At 69.6% G+C, this 21,974-nt stretch overlaps 3 protein-coding genes and 1 long non-coding RNA gene across 6 annotated transcripts in view; 2 read left to right on the top strand and 2 right to left on the bottom strand.

Moving 5' to 3' along the window:
* Positions 1 to 4,494, top strand: part of CNNM4 (cyclin and CBS domain divalent metal cation transport mediator 4) — a 4,772-nt gene extending 278 nt beyond the window's left edge. Inside the window, exons 2-6 of the mRNA XM_040618338.1 lie at positions 45 to 182; positions 678 to 847; positions 1,000 to 1,099; positions 2,433 to 2,614; positions 2,722 to 4,494. Coding sequence (XP_040474272.1) covers positions 45 to 182; positions 678 to 847; positions 1,000 to 1,099; positions 2,433 to 2,614; positions 2,722 to 2,931 — 800 coding nt within the window. The 3' untranslated portion in view covers positions 2,932 to 4,494. The remainder of the gene's footprint in view (positions 1 to 44; positions 183 to 677; positions 848 to 999; positions 1,100 to 2,432; positions 2,615 to 2,721) is intronic.
* Positions 4,495 to 4,881: 387 nt separating this feature from the next.
* Positions 4,882 to 6,793, top strand: LOC121099351. 3 transcript variants are annotated; one of them, XR_005831449.1, is made up of 4 exons: positions 4,882 to 5,332; positions 5,784 to 5,876; positions 5,971 to 6,105; positions 6,276 to 6,793. It is a non-coding gene; the product is annotated as an uncharacterized LOC121099351 (long non-coding RNA). The 3 variants fall into 3 exon arrangements; XR_005831450.1 differs by having other exon boundaries at positions 5,801 to 5,876; positions 5,953 to 6,105; XR_005831448.1 differs by having other exon boundaries at positions 5,801 to 5,876.
* Positions 6,794 to 6,960: 167 nt separating this feature from the next.
* Positions 6,961 to 7,930, bottom strand: ANKRD39 (ankyrin repeat domain 39). Its single transcript, XM_040618197.1, has 4 exons — positions 7,776 to 7,930; positions 7,533 to 7,636; positions 7,255 to 7,458; positions 6,961 to 7,181 (listed from the first exon to the last, which is right to left on the bottom strand). Exons 1-4 carry the CDS (start codon positions 7,873 to 7,875, stop codon positions 7,044 to 7,046), a joined length of 546 nt encoding a protein of 181 aa, XP_040474131.1. The 5' UTR covers positions 7,876 to 7,930; the 3' UTR covers positions 6,961 to 7,043.
* Positions 7,931 to 8,858: 928 nt separating this feature from the next.
* On the bottom strand, positions 8,859 to 16,853 carry SEMA4C (semaphorin 4C). Its single transcript, XM_040618339.1, has 15 exons — positions 16,831 to 16,853; positions 16,618 to 16,769; positions 14,844 to 14,992; positions 14,663 to 14,725; positions 14,458 to 14,556; positions 12,922 to 13,018; positions 12,718 to 12,834; positions 12,467 to 12,618; positions 12,186 to 12,361; positions 11,960 to 12,104; positions 11,656 to 11,878; positions 11,445 to 11,560; positions 11,196 to 11,353; positions 11,043 to 11,113; positions 8,859 to 10,941 (listed from the first exon to the last, which is right to left on the bottom strand). The coding sequence occupies exons 1-15, from the start codon at positions 16,851 to 16,853 to the stop codon at positions 10,115 to 10,117; spliced, it is 2,568 nt and encodes an 855-aa protein (XP_040474273.1). The 3' UTR covers positions 8,859 to 10,114.
* Between the last annotated feature and the right edge of the window lie 5,121 nt (positions 16,854 to 21,974).

The raw sequence follows: 21,974 nt of genomic DNA on the forward strand, positions 1-21,974 counted from the left end.
CCCCCTGACACCCCGGTCCCCCCGTGACACCCTGCTCCCCACAGCCGACAACCGCAGCAGGAAGCGGGTGGGCAACCAGAAGAACAAGCGGGACTTCTCGGCCTTCAAGGACCCCGTCAACGAGCTGAAGGTGAAGGTGTCCCCGCAGCTGCTGCTGGCCGCTCACCGCTTCCTCTCCACGGGTAAGCTGGGTTTTTTGGGGGGGGCAAAGCCCCCCTGTGGCTCAGGGCACCCCTCGGCTCAGTCCGGCTGCGGAGCACCGATGCTGACGGCTCCCCGGCGCTGAGCTGGTTGTGCTCGGTGGGCTGCTGTGTCCCATCCCCCTGCCAAGAAAGAGTCGCTCCAGCCAGAAATTCTGGGGTGCTTGCGTCTTGTCCCACTCTCCTCCCCGCCATCCCCCCCCAAAATGAGAAGGGACGGGGCTCAGGGATGCCGGCCCTGTCTCTGACGCTCAGCAGGTCCCTGTCCCTCCAGGATGGTCCTGTTCCCCGCTTGGCACGTGTCCCCAAGGCTGGAGCTGGCCTTGCTGGGGACCTGGAGCTGGCGTTTGGGCTGGACCGGTGGGCTTCTGCCCCAGGGAGGTCCATCCTGAGGGACAGGGGGACACACCTTCATCTGGAGGGACGAGCGAGGGACAGGGACTGCGGCTCTGAACCCCCTTCCCCTCTCGCTCTCAGAGGTGACGCTCTTCACCCCCAACTTCATCTCGGAGAAGATCCTTCTGCGGCTCCTGAAATATTCCGATGTCATCCAGGAGCTAAAGTTTGATGAGGAGAACAAGAAATCCCCCCGCCACTTCCTTTACTGCAAGAACAAGGCAGCCGACTACTTCATCCTCATCCTGCAGGTACCGGCCTGGGGTGACGTCCCCAGCCACGCACGTGGGGGTCCCTCGGGTGAACCATCGCCCCGGGAGGGCTGCGATGGCGAGGGTCTCATCCAGCCCAGCGCTGCGGGATGTGGCTTAAGGGTCCAATATCGTGTCTCATCACCTTGCAGGGCAAGGTGGAGGTGGAGGCCGGCAAGGAATGCATGAAGTTTGAAGCGGGAGCTTTCTCCTATTACGGGGTGATGGCCCTCAACCCCTCTCCTGTAGCTGGTAAGCACCCCCTGAGCACCCGGGTACCGGCGCGGGCAGAGCCCTCCCTTGGTTTAGAGCTGCCGGTGGGATTAGGAGATGCTGGAGGCTCCCCAGCTCGCACCAGTGGCCCCAGAGCCATCCATGGGGGGGGGGGGTGGGGGGTGGGGGTGTGTGGCTCCTGAGCCTGCCTGGCAGCCGGTGGAGGGGGGCCATGGCTGACAATCTGCCACCCCCATGTTGGGTTGCCCCCCGGTGCTGCCAGGCTCAGCCAGACACCGTCACGGTTCAACTTGGCACCGGGGGGGGGTCACCAGTGCCCGGCCGCGGGCAGGGCGAGGGGCAGAGGTCCCCACAGCCCCCTCCCACCTTTGCCCCCAGGCTTCTCTTGACCTGCATGTGTTGTGTTGTCCGTCTCTCTGCCCTAGCCCCCCCCCCGGCCCAGCCCCGGCGCCCGGCCACAAAGCGAGGGGCGTTATTTGCCCGGTTGACAGGTAAACGGTGCGGCTGCATGGCGTGCCAAACCCCGCTGCCACCACGGTCACCCACCGCGGTGGGTGTCCCCACCCCCGTTAATGCCACACCGGGTATTTTGTCACCCACTACTCGCCATCTCGTCCGGTTCCACGTGCCGGGGAGGCGGGGGGGGGGGGGGGGGGGGGGGGCTGTCCTGGTTGCCCCCCCTTGGTGTCACCCAGCCCCGCTCGCGGTGGCGGCGGGGTCCCGCACACCCCGTAACCACCCTCCTTTCTCCCGGTTGCCTTTGCCGTGCCAGCGGCGGAGGAGCGAGGGGACAGCGGTGGCTGGGCAGCCCGGGGTGGTGGCTGTCCCCGTGGCGCCTGGCCGGTGACGAGGTGCCACGCTCGCTGCTGCTGCATGTGGTCCCTGTGTCACCCCGGCTTTCCGAGCACGTCACCGGGTCCTCCTTGTCCCCGTAACCCCACCTGGTCCCTCACCCCGCGCAGGGCGGCTGAGCCACCGGTTCAGGGAGTCGGTGTCCCTGGGCTGGGACTGGCCCCTGGGTGGCACCTGGCCAGGCTCTGGGCTAGTAGCCATGGTCGGTGGCCAGTCGGCAGGCGTCGGGCAGGGATCAAATCCAGCTCAGCCACGGTGACACAGGGCTGTGCTGGGGTGGATGCACGTCCCGTCGCTCCGTCACCGCGAGGCTCCGCGGCCCCGGAGCCTGTGGGATGGGGCTCTCCACGCGCCGGAGCCAGGGCCGGCATCCCCGGGGGCTCAGCACCCCGCCGCCAGCAGGCAGAGCTGCCAGGCTTCACCCCAGCACCACACAGCACCCTGCCGGGGGGGTCGGGGGTCCGCGGTGCGGCTCACCCCATCCCTCCCGTCCCCACAGAGATCCGCTCCCCGTCCCACGTCAGCAGCCTGAACCGCTCGGCCTCCCTCAGCTACCACGAGCGCTCCGACTCCGTGTCCTCCCCCGTCAGCGGCAGCAACAACCAGCTCAACGCCGGCACCGGCGCCCAGTACGTGGCCGACTTCAGCGTCCGCGCCCTCACCGACCTCCAGTTCGTCAAGGTGAGGTACCGGCACCGGGATGGCGATGCCGGCAGTGGGATCCGGCAGTGGGATCCGGCACCTCTCCTCACCCCATCCCTGATTATTTTTCCCCCACCCCGGCACAGATCACGCGGCAGGAATACCAGAACGGCTTGACGGCTTCTCGTATGGACAGTTGTCCCCAGTCCCCCGACAGCAACGCTCCCAAACCAGATCCGGGTTTACCGGAGAAACCGGAGCCCTCCACCACCGCCGATGAGACCACCAGTCTCCTGAACGAGAGGAACTGCCTGAGCCGCCGGAGCAACCACAGTCCCCTGGAAAATTCCATCTGACCCCGGCACGCGCCGGGAAGGACCTGGCGTGCCCGGTTTTGGGACTTATTTTTTTTTCCCCCCTCCCGGTAGGAAACGTTTTGGCATCTCCTCGGTGATGCCGTGCCAGGTGCCGCGGTCACCGGAGAAGCCCGGTTGAGCTGGAGGGAAGCGGAGCCGGGATTTGTTGCTGCTGCTGCTGCTTTCCAAACTGGCTGATTTTTTTAAATTAATTTCAACGGATGACGGTGGCGACGGCACAAGGCTCCGCCGGCCGCCCCGGCGCTCGTTCAGCTCAGGGAGCTTCAGGTCTCGTCCGCCGCGTCGTGGGGGGCTCCACCGCAGCCCCCCCGGGATGGGGAGCCTCTCCGGGGTGGGTGATGGTGGATGGGGGTACCCGGGCTGCGGCGTGACGGCGGCATCTCGTTCCTAGTGGATAAACCAGGAGCGATGGAGCACCCCTTGGCCGTGCCCGTTCCCCTTTCCCGCTGGCACGGGGGCACCGGGGGATGCGCGGCGGTGGCTCCGGATGGCCGAGCCCCTCTGCCAGCCTGGGGGATCCCCCCGCCCCCCCCAGCCCCTCTGCCACCCACCAGCATCACGAGTGGGCTGAGGATGGTGAGGGGCAGCACCCCCCACCCCCGGTTTCGGTGCCTTCCCCCCGTGCCGGGGGGGTGTCTCAGGGTGTCCGTGCCGGGGGGTGGGGTGGGGGGTGGGCTGCGGGATCCAGCTTTTTGGGGTGACACAAAGCTAGTGACCAAAGTTGTACAGGCAGGAGGGGGCCAGCGCCGTGCGTCGTCCCCCCACCCCCAGCATCGGGGGACCCCCCAGGGTCAAGGGGACTCCCCAGTGTCAGGGGGACCCCCAGCACCGGGGGAGCCCCAGCATCAGGGAACCCCCCCAGCATCAGGGGACCCCCAGTGTCAGGGGGACGCCCCAGCACCGGTTTCCGGTGTCAGGGGGACCCCCCAGCATCGAGGGACCCCCAGTGTAAGGGGGACCCCCAGCACCAGGGGACCCCTGACCCCTTGGGGCAGGCCAGGGGACCCCCGGTGAGCACTGGCCGGACCCCCCAGCCCCGGTTGCCGGAGCTTCGTGCCCGGGCGGTGGCGGGGGGAGGGGAGAAACCCCCCCCAACCCCCACCCCAAAAAAAAAGCACAAAGTTCCCTGGGTGAACTGTAAGTTATTGGGAGAAGGTTAATTATTTTTGTTAATCATGTCTTGACGATCAGGTCCTAGATCCTTCCGCGGGGAGATAGTAGAAATAATAATAATAATTAATAATAATAATAATAAACCAAGACAAAAAAGCCTGTTTTTTAATTAACTCTTCCTCTATGCAAACCCCTCCCCCACCCCCCACCCCCTCTGGAATTCGTATTTATTTTCCGCATCAGGTTTGATTTGTATATTTGGGGGAGGCTGGGCCCAGGGGGTGCGGGGGGGGCCGGGCCTCCCCCTCCCGGTTGTGGCCCCCCCACACCCGCCGCTCCCTCCCGGTTGTGGAAACCGACTGTGGAATTTTATTTGATAGGATTTTGGGGGGTGAGGGGTGCCATTTGGGTAATAAAAATATATATCTGTATGTCGGTGTCGTCCGTGCTTCTCTGGGGGGACTGCGGAGGGCACGTCCCGGTTACCCGGGGGGGGGAGAGTCCAGGGGACGCCGCCGCTGGGGGACGCGGCCCCTTTAAATCCTTGCCCGGTGTTGTTTACAGCGGGGCGGCGAGACACCGCCTCCGGATGGCATGGCGGGCTGTGATTGGCCGCACTGCGTGAGGGAGGGCGGCCGGCGATTGGCCGTCAGGAGGAAGAACGGCGGGGCGGGTCCCGCGTTGAGCAGCGATTGGCTGCGGGGCGGAGGTGGCTGCGGGGAGGCGCGGCGACGAAGGGGCGAGGCGGCCGCTGATTGGCTCTTCGGGAGGAAGGTGGGCGGGCACGGCGCTGGGCGGGAGCAGCCGCGGGTCAGTCTCTACCGGGGGCGGCGCAGGAAGCAGGGCCGGGAGCTGCTGCGGCCGCTGGAGTAACGCTTCCCGCTGGAGGCCGGCGCCGCGCTGGGCTCACCGTGGCCGCCATCGTGGGCCCGGGTGCCCGCCTACGGGGGCGAATGCCCCAGCCTGGTAGCGGTGCCCCTCGGGCGTCGGTGAGGCCTCGGGGACCGCATCTCCCTCACCTGCTTCTGGGGGCAACCCCGCCTCGTCGGCTCCGACCGCACCATGATCAGCGCCGTCCTCGAGGAGTTCGAGAGGCGTGAGCGTTGCCGGGGCCACCCCGCCGCCACTGCCGGGGGATCCGGACGCACCGGCAGCCGGACCCTGCCAGACCCAGGCGGCGGGGGGGGCGAGTTTCTCCCTGGTGAGGAAGGCACCGCCATGGCAAAGTTCGCCCTGCAGCTCCTGCTGACCTTCTTCCTGGCATGAGGTGAGTGCTGCCTTGGCCCTGCCTGCAGGTCGCTGGGCATGGCGGTGGGGTGTTGTTTGGTGGCACCTGGCTGCTCTTCAGCCCAGCCTGTGTTGCCAGGAAGGCCCCGCTGAGCCATCCCGGTGGCATTCAGGAGCCGACGTTGAAGAACAATTCTCAGTGCTCCGCTCCAGAGCACTACCCATAGCACCACCACCATCCCCTCAACCGTTTCATCCTCATCCTGCAGGCATGGCACTGCTGGCACAGGGGTGGCACCGGTTGTGCAGGGGTCCAGGCTCACCCATGGTCAGTCAGCCCCGTGGGTGTCCCCTCCACCCAGAGCCATGTGTCTGTGCAGCACTGGGTGCTCTCTCCACCCATCAGGGCACATATAGGGGTGTCTGCCAGCGCCACAGGGCCTCCTGGGCTGCTCAGGCTACAGGCAGTGCTCTCTTCTGCTTGTCCTCAGCTGCCTGCTCTCCACAGGGCCACGTGGAGATGAAGTTTGAAAATGGAGCCTTCATCTACGACGATGTCTGCGCTCTGGCACCGCTACCCACAGGTGAGAACAGCCAGCAGCACTGGGCTTGCCCCTGGGGCAGCGCTGGACCCACTCCGCTGGTTTTGGGGATGCAAAGGGAGATGCTCTTTGGCAGGTTATGGCTCTCTGATGCCGTCTGTGGTGCACCCATCCCTGGCATCGGCGACTGGGCTGCACTGACTGTGGGAGCTGCTCCTCGTACTGCCCCGACTACGGCGTGTGGGTGCACACCAACCTGCAGCTGGTGAAGGTAGGGGCAGGACCCATCCCCTGGGGTCCTGCTGGCAGCCTGCCCCTGCCTCACCCAGCCTTTTGGGAGCGCCATGCCCTGCGCCGAGCTGCCTGCAGGTCTCCCACCATCCCCAGCACCACTGCCAGACCGTGGCTGTGCCGTGTGGCGCTGACCCACTCTCTGCCCAGGTGATGCGGCCGCAGTATCTTGGTGCCCTCGCAGCCTCCAGGACCGTGAGTCAAGCTATCACCCAACAGCGTCAACCCAAAAATTGTCACCAGCAGCAAGATGGCACTCCTGAGCCACCAGAACACCAGGGCAGGTAGGGAGCCTGCCGCGATAGCCATGCCCAACTGTGAACCATGCCCTGGGTATGGCTGGGGGGTCCTGGTGGGGCCACCTCCATCTCCGGTTCCTCTCAGCAGTGAGCAGCTGAGGCCGGCTGGTGGCACGGCATGGCAGAGCAGCTACTGGGGTGCCCGATGCAGGGTGCCCCCCGGGCACGGAGACTAACCGCTGCACCAGCGCAGGCACCGCCAGCTTGCGCCTGCTGCTTCCTCCACCACAGGTGACACCAAACCGTCCCACGGGGAAGCAGAGAGCCAGGGCCGAAGCCCTTCTGCCACCTCGGCATGCCAGGGTGGGAGCCAGTGGCTGTAGCGTGAGCCCTGTAGCGTTTCCTTGTTCAACAAAATATTATTTTCCATGTTCTTAGTGGGTTTTTTTTTGTGGAAATAAAAGGCAGTGGAAGGGTGCAGGGGCTGCGCCTCCCTCCGGGCAGCCAAACAACGGTGCTGTAGCCCCCCGCCCTGCTGCCAGGCCCTGCCGAGGGGTGACCCAGGGCGCAGCGGGCACAGAGAGGCAGAGACGGCGTTTGGTACCAGGGGCTTGGTTTATCCATCAGACGTGTCCCATGGCACGGTGGCTCCAGCTCTCCCGGCCCCACCGTGGCCCCCTCAGGTAGCCAGCAGGTCCTCCACCGCCGGGTGGGCCACGTCGTGGGGCCGCCGGCCCTTGGCATCGCGGATGCCGGCCAGCGCCGGGCTGTGCCGTAGCAGCAGGGCGCAGAGCTCCCGGTGTCCTTGTTCAGCCGCCTGCGGGCAACGCCTCTGTCACCACCGGCCCCCCCGGCACGCGGCTGGGGGGCACCCGGGCCCTGCCACCCACCTTGTGCAGGCTGGTGCGGCCGTCCTCGTCGGCGGCGGTGGCATCGGCGCCGTGGTTCAGCAGCAGCCGGGCGATGGCCAGGTGGCCGCAGTAGCTGGCGCGGTGCAGGGGGGTGGCACCGCCGGGCGTGCGGGCGTTGCAGCGGGCACCGTGCTGCAGCAGCAGCTGGCAGACCCCCAGGTGCCCGTTGCGGCTGGCGTAGTGCTGGGGGGCAGACAGGGGGGTGGGCAGGGGGCGTCTGGCTGCGGCCCCCCCGTGTCCCCCAGTGCCCTACGTACCAGCGCCGTGTACCCCGCCAGGTCGGGCTGGCTGGGCTCCCCCCGCCGCTCCAGCAGCTCCCGCACCCGCCGCTCGTCCCCGTCCCGCGCCGCCGACCAGATCCCTGCGGGCAGGGGGGGCCGCGTCAGGCAGGGACGGACCCCCAGCCCCGGCTGGCCGCCTGCCCGGAGCGCCCCCAGCCCCGCCTGGACCCCTCTCTCTCCCCCGCCCGTACCCACACCCCTGCCCCGGTGCCCCCGGACCCCGCTCGAAGTCCATCTCGGGCAGGCTCTGGTGCACGCTGGGCACCGCCACCCGCGACGGGCAGCAGCCACCAGGCGGCGAACGGCGGCCCGCCGCCATCGCCCGGGCCGGGCCGGGCCGAGGGGAGCCGGGAAGGGCCGAGGGGAGCCGGGAAGGGCCGAAGAGAGCCGAGGGGAGCCGGGGAGGGCCGAAGAGACCCGAGGGGAGCCGGGGAGGGCCGAAGAGACCCGAGCGGAGCCGGGAAGGGCCGAGGGGAGCCGAGGGGAGCCGGGAAGGGCCGAAGGGCGCTGCTCCCCTGAGAACTAGTGCGCATGTGGCTCCTCCCGCAGAGCCCCGCCGCCGCCGCCAGGGGGCGCCCTCCTGCCCCAGCGCTGGGCCCGCCTGGGGATCGGGCCCGCCTGGGGATCGGGGATCGGCCCCGACCCAGCCGTGGGGATCCACCCCAGCCGTGGGGATCAGACCCAGCGGTGGGGACCGGCGACTGGCCCTGATGTGGGGATCAGCACTGACCCCGCCGTGGGGATCGGCCACAGCTGTGGGGATCACCAAGGGTCAACCCCTGCTATGGGAGGGGGCCTGGGGATCACCCCCAGCCATGGAGATCACCAAGGATCAACCTCTGCTATGGGGATCACCCCCTGCTATGGGAGGGGGCCTGGGGATCACCCCCAGCCATGGAGATCACCAGGGATCAACCCCTGCTATGGGGATCACGCCCTGCTATGGGGGGCAGGGTGCTGGGGATCACTCCCAGCCATGGGGATCACCAGTGATCGCCCCCTTCTATAGGGCACAGGGATCACCCTGGGCTATGCGGGGCCCCAGGGATCAACCCCACCTATGGGGATCACCCCCTGCGACGGGGGCCCAAGGGATCCAGCCCTGATGTTAGGGGGAGCCTGGGGCTCACCCCCTGCCATGGCGGCCGGGTCTCACCCCATCCTTTAGGGGTCCCAGCCCCCCCCCGGACCCCCCCCCCGCTCCCCTTCCCACGCCCCCGCAGCCCTCGGCCCCGCTCCCACGGCCCCGGCGGGACCCCGGGTGCCGCATCCGCCCGGCTTCCCGGCACAGTCCCCCCGGGGACCCCCGCCTGCCCTGCGCTGACCCCCGGCAGCTGGGGGGGTGCCGGGCACGGGGCCAGGCCGCAGCAGCCTCGGCCCGGGGGGGCTGGGGCCCCCCCACCCCTGGGAACGGCACCACGATGCCCTTTTATAGCCCCGAGCGCAGCCTTTTTCCATGAGCTCAGCACCAGGGGGGGGCCCAGCACCCCCCCCGAGCATCGGCCACGGCCCCCGCGGGCTTCGCTTGCAAAATATAAAATTTTTAATTTTTTTTTTTTACTCCTTTTTATTATTAATATAAAAATACTCACATATTTACAGCAAATAAATATATTTCAGTAACAAATAAATTACACTGGGGGGGTATACAAAAGGGGCCCAGGTGGGCGGCGTGCAGGGGGGCAGCAGGCGGGGGATGGGGGGGGGGGTATTTACAGCCAGGGCCAAGGGGGTATGAGGCCCTGGGGCGGCGGGGGGGGTGAGGGGGCATTAGAAAAGTTCTCAGGAAGAAAAAAAACCCGATCGGTTCTTAAATCGTCCCAAAAAAACATCCTGCGGCCACTACCCAGGCCAGGACGCGGTGCCTGGGGGGGCTCGGTGGCGCCCAGGGCAGGGGTGGTCCCCAAGGCGGGTGGCAGCCCCCGAGGTGGGTCCCTTGGCCGGGACATGGTACCAAAGGCGGATGTGGTGACCAAGAGCAGCTCCGGCGCCCCAAACATGTCACACCAGGTGCCACGGCCCCAAGGCGGGTGCCGGGGCGGCAATCCCCAAACCGGGTGGCAGTATTGTCCCCAAAGTGGGAACCGGCACTGGGGTGACACTCCTGTCCCCAAAACAGGAACCGGCACTGGGGTGACAGTCCTGTCCCCAAAGTGGCAACCGGCACTAGGGTGGCAGCCCCATCGCCACGATGGGTGCCGTTGCAGCAGTCCGCCGAGATGGATGTTGGCACCGGCATCCCCGCAATGGGCGCCAGTGCCCACCCTGCAGCCCCAAGGCGGGTGCTGGTGCCAAGGCGGTGGTCCCCACGGCGAGTGGTGGCACCAGGGTCCCTGTGGCGGGTGCTGGTGCCAAGGTGGTGGTCCTCACGGCGAGTGGTGGCACCAGGGTCCCCGCGGCGGGTGCCGGTGCCCACCCTGCAGCCCCAAGGCGGGCGCTGGTGCCAAGGCGGTGGTCCTCATGGCAAGTGGTGGCCCTGGGGTCCCCGCGGCGGGTGCCAGGCCAGGCCCTGAGGTAGGTACGGCTGCTCGGCGGCGGGGATGCCGCCCACCGGCGGCTCACACCGACGATTCCTCGGGGTTGGAGTCGGGCAGGGGCTGGCGCTGCTGCAGTTTGCGCCGCAGCTCCTCGGCCAAATCGGCGCAGGGCGGCCGCTCCTCGGCACCCAGCGCCAGGCGGATGTAGCCGTTGGAGGAGGAACCGCGCAGGGGACCCAGGTGGATGCGGGTGGGCGAGTGGAGGGGCTGCCCCGGGATGGCGTTGGGCGGCGAGGCGGCACCGGGAGGGCCCCCGTTGCGGCAGGCGGCGTGACCCGGCACGATTTTAAGCGAACCGTCCGAGTAGTAGTAGCTGGCCGGGTCCCAGAGCTTCTCATCCGAGTCGGAGGCGGCGCTGGGCACGAAGTGGGGGCTGGGGGGCTCCTTGGGCAGCTCGATGGGGTACACCAGGGTGCTCTCGATGGCTTTGGTGCCTTTGCCCAGCTCTTCCCGCAGCCGCCGCCAAAGCGAGAACACCACCAGCACCAGCACCAGGCACAGGGCGCCCAGGCACACCGCCACCACCCACACCAGCCCCAGGCTCTCCAGCGGCGCCCGCGTCTCCAGCGGCACCCCGGGACCGGCCAGCACCGCCACCCGGTACACCTCGCCCCCCAAGCGGGCGCCCTGCTCCTCCGAAAAGCAGCGGTACGTGCCACTGTGCTGCGCCCCGGCGCCCGGCACCACCAGGGCACGCAGCCGGGCGTCGTGCAGCACCAGCGCCTGCTCGGCCGCCAGCGCCTGCCCCTCGAAGGTCCACAGCGCCTGCGCCAGGTTGGAGCCCAAACGGCACGTCAGCACCAGGTCGGTGCCTGCCACCACCGTCACGTTTTTAGGGGTGATGGGCCCTGCGGGAGGGGGGCCGAGTCAGTGGAGGGGGGAGCGCAGAGCGGGGGGCACCCATGTGCCCCCTTCTCCCAGCTCCCCGTGGTGCTGGGGGGGGTCTCACCTTGCTTGGCCACCTGCGGCAGGGTGCAGGCGTGGGTGTCGGAGCTCAGCACGTCCTGGACCAGCTGGGAGCTGCGGGAGGTGGTGGTGGAGGTGAGGGGGGCCCCGTACCATGGTGGGGTGTGTCCCCCCCCGTCCCCAGGAACCCCCTTACCCGTTGAGGCCGTCGGTGCGGACGCAAAGGCTGGCGTTGCGGCTCCAGGCGCAGTAGGGATCCCGGGCGAGGACGCAGTCCGTGCACGACTGGTAGCGGCCACAGTCAGCCAGGGGCAACTGGGCCACCTGGAAACGGGAGCCGGCGAAGAGCAGCTTCTGCGAGGGCAGGGAGAAGGGGCAAGGTGACACGGTGAGGTGACACACCCCCCCCCCCGGGTGCCAGCCCCTTCGCCGTGACACCACTCACCTTCCGGCTGGCCAGGACCAGGCTCTCCACGGGCTGCGCCGGCTGGAAAACCTGCAGCTCCTCCACCAGATGGATGCGAGCGCCCAGGTTCAGCGCCTTGTGCACCCAACCGTCACCTGCGGGGCGCGGCAGGCGCTCAGGGACGTCCCCACACCAGGGGGACACCTCTGCGGTCCCCTCCCCAGCTTCCCCCCGCGGTGCCGGCGGGTACCTGTGCCGATGAAAAGCACCTCGTAGATGGTGCCATCCAGCCCGGCCACTCGGTCCACCACCAGCTGGGTGAAGTTGGCGTCTTTCTTGAGGAGCAGCGGGCGGCCGCGCTGCGGCAGGATGGGCTCATCCATCAGCGGGTGCTTCTTGGCGAAGTTGAGGGTGTTGTCGGGCAGCTCCAGGGAGCTGGCGAAGCCGTTCTGGCGGTGCCAGTTGGTGATGCACTGGGGATGAAGGGCACCGTCAGGCGTGCGGCCGGATCCCGCACCCTCTTCTCCCCTCCTACTCCCGGTACCGGCACTCACCGCACCGGGACGGGGGCTCGGCACCTCATCCGAGTACCGGCCCCACTTCTGCGCCTGCTCCCGGTATTCCTTGTAGGGCCCTTCGAACGCCTTCTTCACCTCCAGGATGTGGTAGCGGCAAATAGCTGAAACATCCACATCCCCCCTGCAAGGGACAGGGCAGGTTTTTAAGAGAAGCCACCGGTGACAAGGAAACCCCGGCGCTGCCGCGTCCCCACGTGCTCACCAGCGGGCCTGGAAGACGCCGAAAAAAGTGGTGTCCTGCCAGTCGGCCCCCGGCAGCGTGAAGACAGCCTGGAGGCGGTTGAAGTGGAGCTGCTGCTCAGGCGCCGAGCACACCAAGCGAGCCTTCAGGAAGGTTGTCCACTTCTTCTGCAGCGTACGCGCCCCACCGACGTCCCCCTGGGTACCCAACCGCCGTCAGGACAGGGCCACCGCGCTCACCGGTGGAGCGAAACCCCGCCGGGACGGCGGCCCCGCCATGCCGTGTCCCCTTCCCCCCCGTACCTTGCAGACCCGCGCCACGCGGGCCACCACCTGCTCGGCGTAGCAGTCGTACTCCACCGCCCGCTCGCTGAAGAAGAAGTAAACCTTGTCGTCGTCCCCGGTGCTGCTGGCCGTGCTCTCCTGCACGTAAGCCGAAGCCACAAAGTGGGGCTCTGTGGAGAAGGGGGGGGGGGGGCAGAAAGGGGAGGGTAAGGCCATGCCGGGGGCAGGGGGTGCCCCCGCCGCCCCCCGCCGCGTCGCCCCGAGCCTACCGTTCAGCCAGGAGGTGAGATACTCCGTCTTCATGGAGTAGTGGGGGCCCAGGTTGCGGAGGATGACAGGCTCCGTGCCCAGAAAGTTGTTGAAGGTGGCTGAGTACAGCTCCCCGTCTGCAAAGCAAGGGTTTAAGGGAGTTGGGGGCGGGGGGCACGGTGGGCACCCCCCGACCCCAGCGTGTGCCTGGCAGTGCCACCTACCCACGATGAGGCCGGTGTGTCCCTTGGTGGGGTCATACGGACACTTCCCTTTGCCGTCCTCAAAAGCCACTTGGTCCAGGGTGAAGCCGGACAGTTCCTGCAGGGCACAGGAGTGGGTGGGGGTCCCAATCCCCTCCCCAGTTCACCTCGCACCCAGACTGGCCCCAGATGCAGGCAGACCCCGAAGATGACCCCTTCTGGGGACAGGGACACCCCTGGAGCACCCTCCTGGGCACAGGGACACCCCCAGGTGACACTTTCTGGGGACAGGGACACCCCTGGAGCTCCCTCCTGGGCACAGGGACACCCCCAGGTGACACTTTCTGGGGACGGGGACACCCCTGGAGCACCCTCCTGGGCACAGGGACACCCCCCAGTGATGCACCCTGGGCACAGGGACATCCCAATGACACCCTGGGCAGGGACACCCCAGAGCAGCTGACCCCCCTGGGCACAGGGACACCCCCCAGGTGACACTTTCTGGGGACGGGGACACCCCTGGAGCACCCTCCTGGGCACAGGGACACCCCCCAGTGATGCACCCTGGGCACAGGGACATCCCAGTGACACCCTGGGCAGGGACACCCCCCCAGCTGAGCCTCTGGGCACAGGGACACCCCCAGGTGACACTTTCTGGGGACGGGGACACCCCTGGAGCACCCTCCTGGGCACAGGGACACGCCAGGTGACACTTTCTGGGGACAGGGACACCCCTGGAGCACCCTCCTGGGCACAGGGACACCCCCATGTGGCCCTTCTGGGGACAGGGACGCCCCTGGAGCACCCTCCTGGGCACAGGGACACCCCTCAGGTGGCCCTTCTGGGGACAGGGGCAGCCCTGGAAGATCCACTATGGGGACAGGAATACCCCCAAATGATGCTCCCAGGGACAGGGACACCCCTGGAGCTCCCTCCTGGGCACAGGGACACCCCCAGGTGACACTTTCTGGGGACGGGGACACCCCGGAGCACCCTCCTGGCCACAGGGACACCCCCAGGTGACACTTTCTGTGGACAGGGACACCCCTGGAGCACCCTCCTGGGCACAGGGACACCCCCAGGTGACACTTTCTGGGGACAGGGACACCCCTGGAGCACCCTCCTGGGCACAGGGACACCCCCAGGTGACACTTTCTGGGGACAGAGACACCCCTGGAGCACCCTCCTGGGCACAGGGACACCCCCCAGTGATGCACCCTTGGCACAGGGACATCCCAGTGACACCCTGGGCAGGGACACCCCCCCCCCAGCTGACGCCCCTGGCCACAGGGACAACCCCCAGGTGACACTTTCTGGGGACGGGGACACCCCTAACTGCTCCAAGGGGCCAGGGGACACCCCCAGACCAGCCTCACGGGAACAATTCCCCCCCTGAACGCCCCCCCCGGCATGCAGGGACACCCCTAAACGATGTCCTGAGGCTTGGGGGGGGGGGGGGGGGGGGCTGCCCTGGACCTCACCCCCAGGGGCAGTGGGGAACTGGGGGGGGGGGGGGGCTGCCAGGTTTTGGGGGACCCCCCTGGGGGCTGCACTCACGACGTAGGTGCACTTGGGCTGGAAGGCGTAGGTGCCGCAGGCGTAGAGGTGAGAGCTGTTGTAGCTCTGTAGGAAGCGCACGTAGTTGAAGCAGTCGGTCTGGGGGGGGGGGTGGGAACAGCTGGTTAAGGGGGTTGCAGGGGGGGGAGGGGCGCACCCTGGGGTGCCCTGGACCCCCCCCCCTGCCGCCCCCGCGGCCCCGCACCTGGTTGTTTTTGCCCTTCTGGATGCACTCGGCTTTCTTGTCCACGGGGGCTTCCCAGGCAATCTGGGGATGGAAAACGGCTCGGTGGGTTGGAACCAGCAAACGCAGCCCCCCCCCCCCAAATATTCCACCCCCCACCCCCCCCCCCCCGTGCCCTCTCGGAGGGTCCCCAGGGTCTCACCGCCGCCTTGAGCTCCACGGTGCCGGTGGCCAGGGCGAAGATGGCCTCGCGGGCGCCCACGTAGAGCAACGCCTCGGCCTCATCCAGCGTCAGCGTCAGGTAGTGCGAGACCCCCCCCCGCGAGAAGCGCTTGGCCGCGTCCTTCAGCTCTGCGGGGTTTGGGGACATGGGGGGGGGGACACACACACACCCCAGGGTGAAGCCACCCCCAGCTGCCCCCATCACCCTGGTGGGCACCGCTGGCACCCACCGCCCCCCTCGCCACCCCCCAAGCGCCGGAAGCCCCCCGGCCCCGGCGGCGGCGCACAAAGGGCTCTTTGTCACCGGAGCGGGCGCTGGCGGCGGGGAACACAGCGGCCTTTGGCGAGACCCCGCGCCCCCCCTGCCCGCCCCCAGGCCCCACAGAAAGGCCCCATTGACGGGCGGGCGCCAGGGCCCCCGGGCAGGGACGGGGACGCGGGGCTGGCACGGCACGGGGACGGCACGGGGACGGCACGGGGACGTGGGGCGCTGGCACAGCCAAGGGGTGGGGGGCTCGGGTGGGGGGATGGCACGGGGGGCACGGCGTGGGGACGCAGGGATGGGGGACGTGGGGCGCTGCCACCGTGCAGGGACGGTGCCAGGCATGGGGACACCGGGCATGGCAAAGGGACGGGGATGCTGGCACGGGGATAGGGACAGAGCACGCGGCACAGATGGGGACACAGGGTGCTGGCACAGGGCAGGGCCGCAGTGGGTGCTGGCACGGCAGAAAGATGGCACCTCAGGGTGCTGGCACGGCAGAGGGCTGGGGACAGGGTGTTGGCAGGGCTGGGGACAGGGCGATGGCAGAGCACGGGGACAGGGGACACGGCACAGGGCTGGGGACAGGGTGTTGGCAGGGCACGGGGCCGCGGCAGAGGGCTGGGCACAGGGCGATGGCAGGGCACGGGGACAAGGGACACGGCACAGGGCTGGGAAAAGGGCGATGGCAGGGCACGGGGACAGGGCTGGGGACGGGGCGATGGCAGGGCACAGGGACAAGGGACACAGCACGGGGCTGGGGACATGGTGACGGTGGAGCATGAGGACAAGGGACACGGCACAGGGCTGCGAAAAGGGGCGATGGCAGGGCACGGGGACAGGGCTGGGGACACGGCACAGGGCTGGGGACGGGGGCTGTGGCAGGGCATGGGGACAGGGGACAGGGCTGGGGACAGGGGTGACAGCAGGGCACAGGGCTGGGGACAGGGGTGATGGCAGGGCACGGGGACAGGGCTGGGGCTGGGAGTGGTGGTAGAGCACGGGGACAAGGGACAGGGATGGGGACAAGGGACAGGGATGGGGACAAGGGACAGGGATGGGGCTGGGGGTGGTGGCAGAGCACGGGGACAAGGGACAGGGCTGGGGAAAAGGAACAGGGCTGGGGGTGGTGGCAGGGCATGGGGACAAGGGACAGGGCTGGGGACAAGGGACAGGGCTGGGGGTGGTGGCAGAGCACGGGGACAAGGGACCCAGCAGAGGGCTGGGGACTCCGGGCGCTGGCCCGGCAGAGGGACACGGGGCAGTGTCCCTGCGTGTCCCCCCTCTGCTCTCGCACCCCCCCAGTTTTGGGGCCACCGGCGCAGGGTGGTCCCCACCGCGCTGACACGCTTGGGGCGGGGGACAGCAGCTGCCCGGCTTGGGGACAATGACAGCCACCGGGGTGCCACCCCGGTGTCAGCAAGGGCCGGGCCTCAGTTTCCCCACCCTGCTCCCCCCGTCTCGGGCCGGGGGGGGGACACACCATACTCACCCGCGTAGGGGACAGTTTTTCGGGGTACGGCGCTCCACGAGGCCCCCGGGGTGGTGGCAGCGGTGGCGAGGGCCAGCAGCGAGGCGAGGGCCAGCAGGCGGCGGGGGGGCCATGGCGTGGGGGATGGGGGGGCACGGGGGACACACGCAGCCCTGGGCGGGGGGGGGGGGGACGGGGACACACGATGACACACCCAGCCCCCGGCAGGGTTACGGGGTGCTGACACCCACCCGCATGTCACGCGGGCGGCGCGGGGGACAAGGACGGCATTGAGGGCCGCGCGTCACGCGGCTGGGGGCACCCCACGCGGCGGGGGGGGGGACACACACGCGGGTCCCCAGCTTGCTGCCCCCCCACCCCCACCCCCCCCCAGTCCCTCCTCCGGCTGTGACGAGTTACGGGGCGGGGGGGGGGGGGTCCACTGGGGAGGAAAGGGGGGGGCCTTCCGCTTCCCACCCCACCCGGGCGGCCCCCCCGCCCCCGCGTCCTGCCCTGGGACCCCCCCAGCCCAGCCCAGTGTCCCAGAGGGGGTCCCCCGCCGTGTGTCCCCCCCCCCCGCCCCAGGCTGGGCAGGATGCGGCCGGGCAAGCGGGCGGCCGGGAATTGTTCTGCCCTGCCCGGCGGGAAGCAGGAAGCCGGAGGGGTCCGGGGGGGCCCCGCCAGCTGGGGAAGGATTTCCGGGAGGGTGGGGGGCCGGGAACGGGCCCCCCGCGGGCGTGGGAATGGGGGACACCCCGGCTAGGCTGCCCGCAGCGGGGGGAGGGGGGCTGCAAGCCGGGGGCTGCCAGCGCCGGGGTGGCACCAGTGGGGTGGCACGGGCAGGGTCTGGGTGCCACAGGCAGGGTCAGGGTGCCACGGGCAGGATGGGGTGGCACGGGCAGGATGGGTGCCACTGGTGGGGTGTCACGGGCACAGCTGGGGTGTCACGGGCAGGATGGGGTGGCACAGGCAGGATGGGTGCCACGGGCACAGCCGGGGTGTCACGGGCAGGATGGGTGCCACAGGCAGGGTCAGGGTGCCACAGGCACAGCCGGGGTGTCACGGGCACTCTGGGTGCCACGGGCACAGTCAGGGTGCCACGGGTAGGATGGGTGCCACTGGTGGGGTGTCACGGGCACAGCCGGGGTGTCACGGGCACTCTGGGTGCCATGGTCACGGCTGGGGTGCCACGGGCAGGATGGGTGCCACGGTCACGGCCGGGGTGCCATGGGCACAGTCAGGGTGTCACGGGCACTCTGGGGGCCACGGCCACGGCGGGGGTGTCACGGTCACGGCAGGGGTGCCACGGGCACTCTGGGTGCCACGGGCAGGATGGGTGCCACAGGCAGGGTCAGGGTGTCACGGTCACGGCAGGGGTGCCACGGGCACAGTCTGGGTGCCACAGGCAGGGTCAGGGTGCCACGGCCACGGCGGGGGTGTCACGGTCACGGCGGGGGTGCCACGGTCACGGCAGGGGTGCCACGGGCACTCTGGGTGCCACGGTCACGGCCGGGGTGCCATGGGCACAGTCAGGGTGTCACGGTCACGGCGGGGGTGCCACGGTCACGGCGGGGGTGCCACGGGCACTCTGGGTGCCAGGGGCAGGATGGGGTCCCCCAGGTCCCCAGCTCTGGTGCTGGACGCTTGGGGGGCCCCTGGGGGACCGGGGTGCGGGCCCCCGCGGCGGTGCCGTCCCGGGGGGGCCCCACGGCGACCCGCAGGCCCCGGGGGGGAGGGGGAACCTCCCCGCGCCCCCCTGCCCCCACCCGCGGGCCGGCACCGGCTGTTCTACCGGGGGGGGGGGGGGGGGGGGGGGGCGTGCACCGACGGATCGGGGCAGGGGGAGCCCCGTTACCGGAGGCGGTTGGGGAGTGGGAAGCGGGGCGCGGGGGGGGGGCGATGCCGCCGGGGGTGCCGGTGCCGATCTCCGGTACCGGGAGGAACAAAGCGCCTCCCCCTCCTCCCCCCGCCCCCGCGGCGCCGCCACAACAATACCGGGGCGGGGCGGGGCGGGGCGGGGGGTGCCGGGGGGGGGAGGGGGGGGGCACTCACCTCGGGCGCGGCGGCGGCGGCGCGGGGCGGGCGGCCGGGCCGGGGCGGCGGGAGGCGGCGGCGGCGGCGGGTCGGGGCGGCGGCGGGTGCGCGCCGCGCGGCTCCGCTGGCCCCGCCCCGCCCTGACGTCACGGCGGCCCCGCGGGGGGATCGGGCCGGGCCGGGGTGGGTCGGATCGGATCGGATCGGATCGGATCGGCTCGGATCGGCCCCGCTCGGCTCGGTTCGGCTCGGCTCGGCTCCTCTCGGCTCCGCTCGGCTCAGCCCGGCTCAGCTTGGCCCCGCTCGGTCCCGCTCGGCTCGGCCCGGCCCCGCTTGGCTCGGCTCAGCTGCACTCGGCCCCGCTCGGCCCTGCTCGGCTCGGCTCGGCTCCACTCTGCCTGCCCTGGCTCGGCTCTGCTTGGCCCGGCTCAGCCCCGCTCGGCCCCACTCGGCTCGGCCCTGCTCGGCTCAGCTTGGCCCCGCTCGGCTCAGCTCAGCTTGGCCCTGCTTGGCTCGGCTCGGCCTAGCCCAGCTCAGCCCGGCTTGGCTTGGCTCAGCTTGGCTCGGCTCGGCCTGGCTTGGCTTGGCTTGGCTTGGCTCAGCCCAGCACAGCTTGGTGGCCTGGCGTGGTTTGGCCTGGCCCAGCTCAGCTCGGCCTGGCTCCGCTTAGCCTGGCTTGGCTCAGCGTGGCTTGATTTGGCCTGGCTTGGCTCAGCTCAGCCTGGCCCGGCACAGCTTGGCAGCCTGGCTTGGTTTGGCCTGGCCCAGCTCAGCCCAGCCTGGCTTGGCTTGGCTCAGCTTGGCTCAGCTTGGCCTGGCTTGGCTTGGCTCAGCCCAGCACAGCTTGGTGGCCTGGCTTGGTTTGGCCTGGCCCAGCTCAGCTCGGCCTGGCTCCGCTTAGCCTGACTTGGCTCGGCCTGGCTTGGTTTGGCCTGGCCCAGCTCAGCCCAGCCTGGCTTGGCTCAGCTTGGCCTGGCTTGGCTTGGCTCAGCCCAGCCTGGCTTGGCTCGGCCTGGCTTGGTTTGGCCTGGCCCAGCTCAGCCCAGCCTGGCTTGGCTCAGCTCAGCCTGGCTCAGCTTGGCACAGCTTGGCTTAGCCTGGCCGGGCTTGGTCTGGTCCGGCTTGGCTTGGCTCAGCCCAGCACAACTTGGCCTGGCACAGCTCGGCTCGGCTTGGCCCGGCTCAGCTCGCTGTAAACAGGCTCGGCTCAGCCGGCTTTGGCTTGGCCCAGGTTGGGTCAGCCAGGCTCGGCTCAGACCAGCTTGGTTCAGCCTGGTCCGGCTTGGCCCAGCACAGCCCAGTTAGGCTTAGCCCAGTTTGGCTCGGCCCAGCTCGGCTCGGCTCAGCACAGTTCAGCCCAGCTCAGCTCAGCTTAGCCCAGTTTGGTGCAGCGCAGCCCAGTTCAGCACAGCTCAGCCCAGTTTGGTGCAGTTCAGCCCAGTTTGGTGCAGTTCAGCTCAGCCCAGTTTGGCACAGCTCAGCACTGCTCAGCCCAGTTTGGCCCAGCTCAGCCCAGTTTGGCCCAGCTCAGCTCAGTTCAGCACAGCTAAGCCCAGTTCAGCCCAGCTCAGCCCAGCTTGGCCCACTTCAGCCCAGCTTGGCCCACTTCAGCCCAGTTCAGCAAAGCTCGGGCCAGTTCGGCCCAGTTCAGCACAGCTCGGCCCAGTTCAGTACAGCTCGGCCCCAGTTTGGCCCAGCTCGGCCCAGCTCAGCCCAGTTCGGCCCAGTTTGGCCCAGCTCAGCCCAGTTCAGCCCAGCTCAGCACTGCTCGGCCCAGTTTGGCCCAGCTCAGCCCAGTTTGGCCCAGCTCAGCCCAGTTCAGCACAGCTCAGCCCAGTTTGGCCCAGCTCAGCCCAGCCCAGCCTAGGTGGGCAGAGCCCCCCACCCTTTCTGGGTGCCCCCAGCGCAGCGGCGGGGGGCTGCGGTGTCTGTTGGGTAGGGGGTGCCGCGGGGCACCCGTGGGCGCCCAGGGGACAAGGAACAGGCTGGGGTGTCGGGGTGCCCATGGCGGGTGCCGGAGCCCACGGTGGGTGTCGGGGCCCCGGCACAATCCCGCCTCGGTGCACCCACCCCCTCCCGCGCCCCGGCCGGTGGCACGATGCCCGGTGTCGGGTGCCGGGCCGTGGCGTGACGGCTGAGGTGCCGGCGAAGCTCCCTGGGGAGAGGAGGAAGAGCGGGAGGGAGGGTCCGGTGCGTGCCCACGCGCCCGTCCCCACCTCTGTGCCCACCACCGCCAACCCCCGGTGCCACCCCCGCCGCGCCGGCAGCCCCGTTGCCCTCCGGGGTGCCCTGGGCAGGGGTGGCAGTGCCGGCAGCCGGATCCTGCCCGCTTTGTGCCTGTGCAACCGGCCGGAATAAAGGAATTAGAGGCAGACGCGGCCCAGCCCTGGCACGGTGCCGCGGGGCTGTGGCAGCTCCCGCCCGGTTCCCCGTCACCCACCCCCGGGGGTGCGGGTGGCACGGGACGCCTGGCATCACACACCCCCCCCCCCGGGTGACCAGGTTGTTGCAGCGCCCAGAGAGCTGGCACGGGCGGAGGGCAGTGTGTCACCGAGGAGCCCCCGAAACCCGCCCTGTGTCCCCGCTGGCACGGTAGCCCCCGTGGGCAACCTTCCAGGGGCTGGCATCGGCCTCCCGATTAGCAAGGCCGAGATAACGAAGGCACGGCATCCCCGGCGCGGGCAGATGTCACCGCGCTGTGCCACCAGGGCCAGCGTGCTGGTGGCGCGGAGGCTGGCCTGTCGTGGGGAGCAGGATGGATCCAGGCCCCTGGAAGAGGGGTTGGGGGGCGGGGGGGGGGGCTGGCAGGGTGGGCAGCATCCCCTGCCCGCTGCGCCGGGGCCACGGTGGGTGCCAGGGCCCCCAACGCGGGCGAAGGCTGCCGGGCAGGCAGGGGAGTCACCAGGAGAGGGGCAGGGCTCTGGCCACCGCCCCTGTCCCCACACTGTCCCCCCCGATACGACCTGCCCGTCCCGTGCCCAGCCCGGGGGTGCCCAGGGTGGGCGGCCGTGCCAGGCAGGCGCGAGTACCCTGTACCCGGGGGGGGTCTATGGGGTGCCAGGGGACTGTGGGGACAATGTGGGCGTGACCAGGGTCCCTTTGGGGCACAGGGAAGGGCCGTGGAGACAGTGTGGGGGTGACCGGGGTCCTTTTGGGGCACAGGGAAGGGCCGTGGGGACAATGTGGGGGTGATCAGTGTCACTTTGGGGCACAGGGAAAGGTCGTGGGGACAATGTGGGGGTGACCGGGGTCCTTTTGGGGCACAGGGAAGGGCCGTGGGGACATCACGGGGTGACCGGGGTCCCTTTGGGGCACAGGGGAGGGCTGTGGGGACAACACGGGGG

The sequence above is a fragment of the Falco naumanni genome, chromosome 19 (assembly GCF_017639655.2).
Source record: "Falco naumanni isolate bFalNau1 chromosome 19, bFalNau1.pat, whole genome shotgun sequence".
Classification (NCBI taxonomy): Eukaryota; Metazoa; Chordata; class Aves; order Falconiformes; family Falconidae; genus Falco; species Falco naumanni.

Coding starts and splice junctions, on each gene's coding strand:
- SEMA4C (XM_040618339.1), bottom strand. CDS start 16,853: ATGCGGGTGGGTGTCAGCACCCC. Junction 16,770..16,830: donor CGGGTGGGTGTCAGCACCCC/GTAACCCTGCCG, acceptor CCCCCCGCCCAG/GGCTGCGTGTGTCCCCCGTG. Junction 12,105..12,185: donor GGCGTCTTCCAGGCCCGCTG/GTGAGCACGTGG, acceptor TGTCCCTTGCAG/GGGGGATGTGGATGTTTCAG.
- ANKRD39 (XM_040618197.1), bottom strand. CDS start 7,875: ATGGCGGCGGGCCGCCGTTCGCCGCCTGGTGGCTGCTGCCCGTCGCGG. Junction 7,637..7,775: donor CGAGATGGACTTCGAGCGGG/GTCCGGGGGCAC, acceptor CCCTGCCCGCAG/GGATCTGGTCGGCGGCGCGG. Junction 7,459..7,532: donor TGGCGGGGTACACGGCGCTG/GTACGTAGGGCA, acceptor TCTGCCCCCCAG/CACTACGCCAGCCGCAACGG.